Below are 1732 nucleotides of genomic sequence, written 5' to 3'. Positions count from 1 at the left end.
TGCTGACCTAACAGTAACACTGTCATGTGACTAATGTGTCACGGTTGTTGACACAACAGCAGATTTTACTGATATTATCAAGAGAATGAAGAGATATCCCATCAAAAAATTTGACACTCCCAGGCATCTTAAACACTGTTACTACCAGCCTGTATAAGCCTTTTTTAGCTCTTTGAAGAAAAGATATATGTCCATATTTGGTCATTTCCTTATTTGGATGCATAATTATTATATATATATATATATATATATATATTAATTTTTATACTTTATTTTTAGGATACATTTTGGGGTTCAGTAGGTCAGTCGTTACATGTTCTGTCAGTTTTATTGGCTTTGCTATCAGCTTATACTGCTAACAGTTCACTAGTAGCTGCCAAGTAGGACATTGTACATGCCTCATATTCAAATTATGAAATACACATGTACACTGTGTATAATAAAATAATATATTTTTTATTTCTTTCCATCCACTCTCTCTATCTTTTTTTAAATTTCTAGTTAAATGCTAAGTAAAAAAGTACTAAAAATTGCTTGGTGTATTTTGGTATGGGCTTGAGTTTTTTCCTCCTCCTCTCTCTCCCTCTCTAGACATTTCTCAGTTGCTATTGATAAGTATTTGGTTGAGCTACAGACACTGGATCCCTCCACTCCTGATATCAATACACTCACTGCTGGACTGAGGAACCTCAAGAGAGAACTCCAGAGGAACCTTGACACCATCAAATGAACACGCTCCACCACACACTATCCATACACTTGTGTATACATACATTTTGAAATGATAATTTTTCAATCTTATTATAGTTAAAGACTATAGCTTTGTATCATGACTGTTGTTTACATGAGACTATACTTAGCTAATGTGTGGGTGAGGTATTAAGCTATGATTGTTTGTCATTTGTGACATTCATTACAAAGTGCACTCTAAGTTTAGATATCTTTGTTAATAGAATAAGCTATTCAACCATTTGTGACATGTTTATAACATGCAAGCTATTTTAGCTAACATTAGCAAACATTATTACTAACATATGTATATCAATTACTATATCTAGTCTACCTAATTTACATCGCTAACTAGTCTACATAAAATATGAGTACATTATTAAACAGTTGGTGTTTCATATTCAGTAGAAGGTGGTGGAACAGAAGTAGGAGGCCCTGACTCAGTTGTATCATACACTGGCTCAACAGTTGATCTATTAATAATAAATAAAATATTCAATGTAATAGTCAATAGTGTAACTAACTTTGTTTTAAATTCAGTTGTAGCATAAGCTGGACTGCATTCCATTACAATCTCATTATCTGATTTTCTACAAATTGCAATTTTAACATAAATAGTAATATAAAATATATCATTAATACCTCTTTTGATTAGCTCTTTTGATATACATAACAATTACTAGTACAACTACAACCATAGCCAGTGCCAGTAGTATCATAGGTATATATACTACAGTGACACCAACTATCAATCCAACATTTCCTCTGCTAGTCACTAATACAGTAGTTGTCACAGCATATGTAGAGGATCTAGTCATTACAGTAGTCATAGTTGCTGTCATAGCACTTGTCATGGTAGAATAAGAAACTAGATTTATAAACAAAGAGTGCATGTATTGTTGCATTTCTCTTAATGAGATAATTTTAATAATGCTGATGCCTTAACAACTGAATTTTTGGCGGCAAAATTATAAATAACTTACAAACCTGATGGTATAAGTAT

The 1732-nt window shown here is 32.1% G+C and overlaps 1 protein-coding gene across 1 annotated transcript; it reads right to left on the bottom strand.

Annotated features, from left to right (window-relative positions):
• Positions 1-1046: 1046 nt before the first annotated feature.
• Positions 1047-1701, bottom strand: LOC109592280 (uncharacterized). The gene is made up of 3 exons (XM_020007772.1): positions 1372-1701; positions 1254-1319; positions 1047-1202 (listed from the first exon to the last, which is right to left on the bottom strand). The coding sequence occupies exons 1-3, from the start codon at positions 1632-1634 to the stop codon at positions 1109-1111; spliced, it is 423 nt and encodes a 140-aa protein (XP_019863331.1). The 5' UTR covers positions 1635-1701; the 3' UTR covers positions 1047-1108.
• Positions 1702-1732: the final 31 nt, after the last annotated feature.

Source organism: Amphimedon queenslandica, unplaced genomic scaffold, assembly GCF_000090795.2.
Source record: "Amphimedon queenslandica unplaced genomic scaffold, v1.1 AMPQUscaffold_5727_Cont22308, whole genome shotgun sequence".
Classification (NCBI taxonomy): domain Eukaryota; kingdom Metazoa; phylum Porifera; class Demospongiae; order Haplosclerida; family Niphatidae; genus Amphimedon; species Amphimedon queenslandica.
Note: the sequence above shows the minus strand (reverse complement) of the source record. Positions and strands in the feature narration are given on the sequence as shown.

Excerpts from the sequence above, each read along its gene's own strand:
- LOC109592280 (XM_020007772.1), bottom strand. The coding sequence starts at position 1,634 with ATGCAACAATACATGCACTCTTTGTTTATAAATCTAGTTTCTTATTCT. Across the intron at positions 1,320-1,371 it reads AAAAGAGCTAATCAAAAGAG|AAAATCAGATAATGAGATTG; the intron begins GTATTAATGATA and ends TGCAATTTGTAG. Across the intron at positions 1,203-1,253 it reads ACAACTGAATTTAAAACAAA|ATCAACTGTTGAGCCAGTGT; the intron begins GTTAGTTACACT and ends TATTATTAATAG.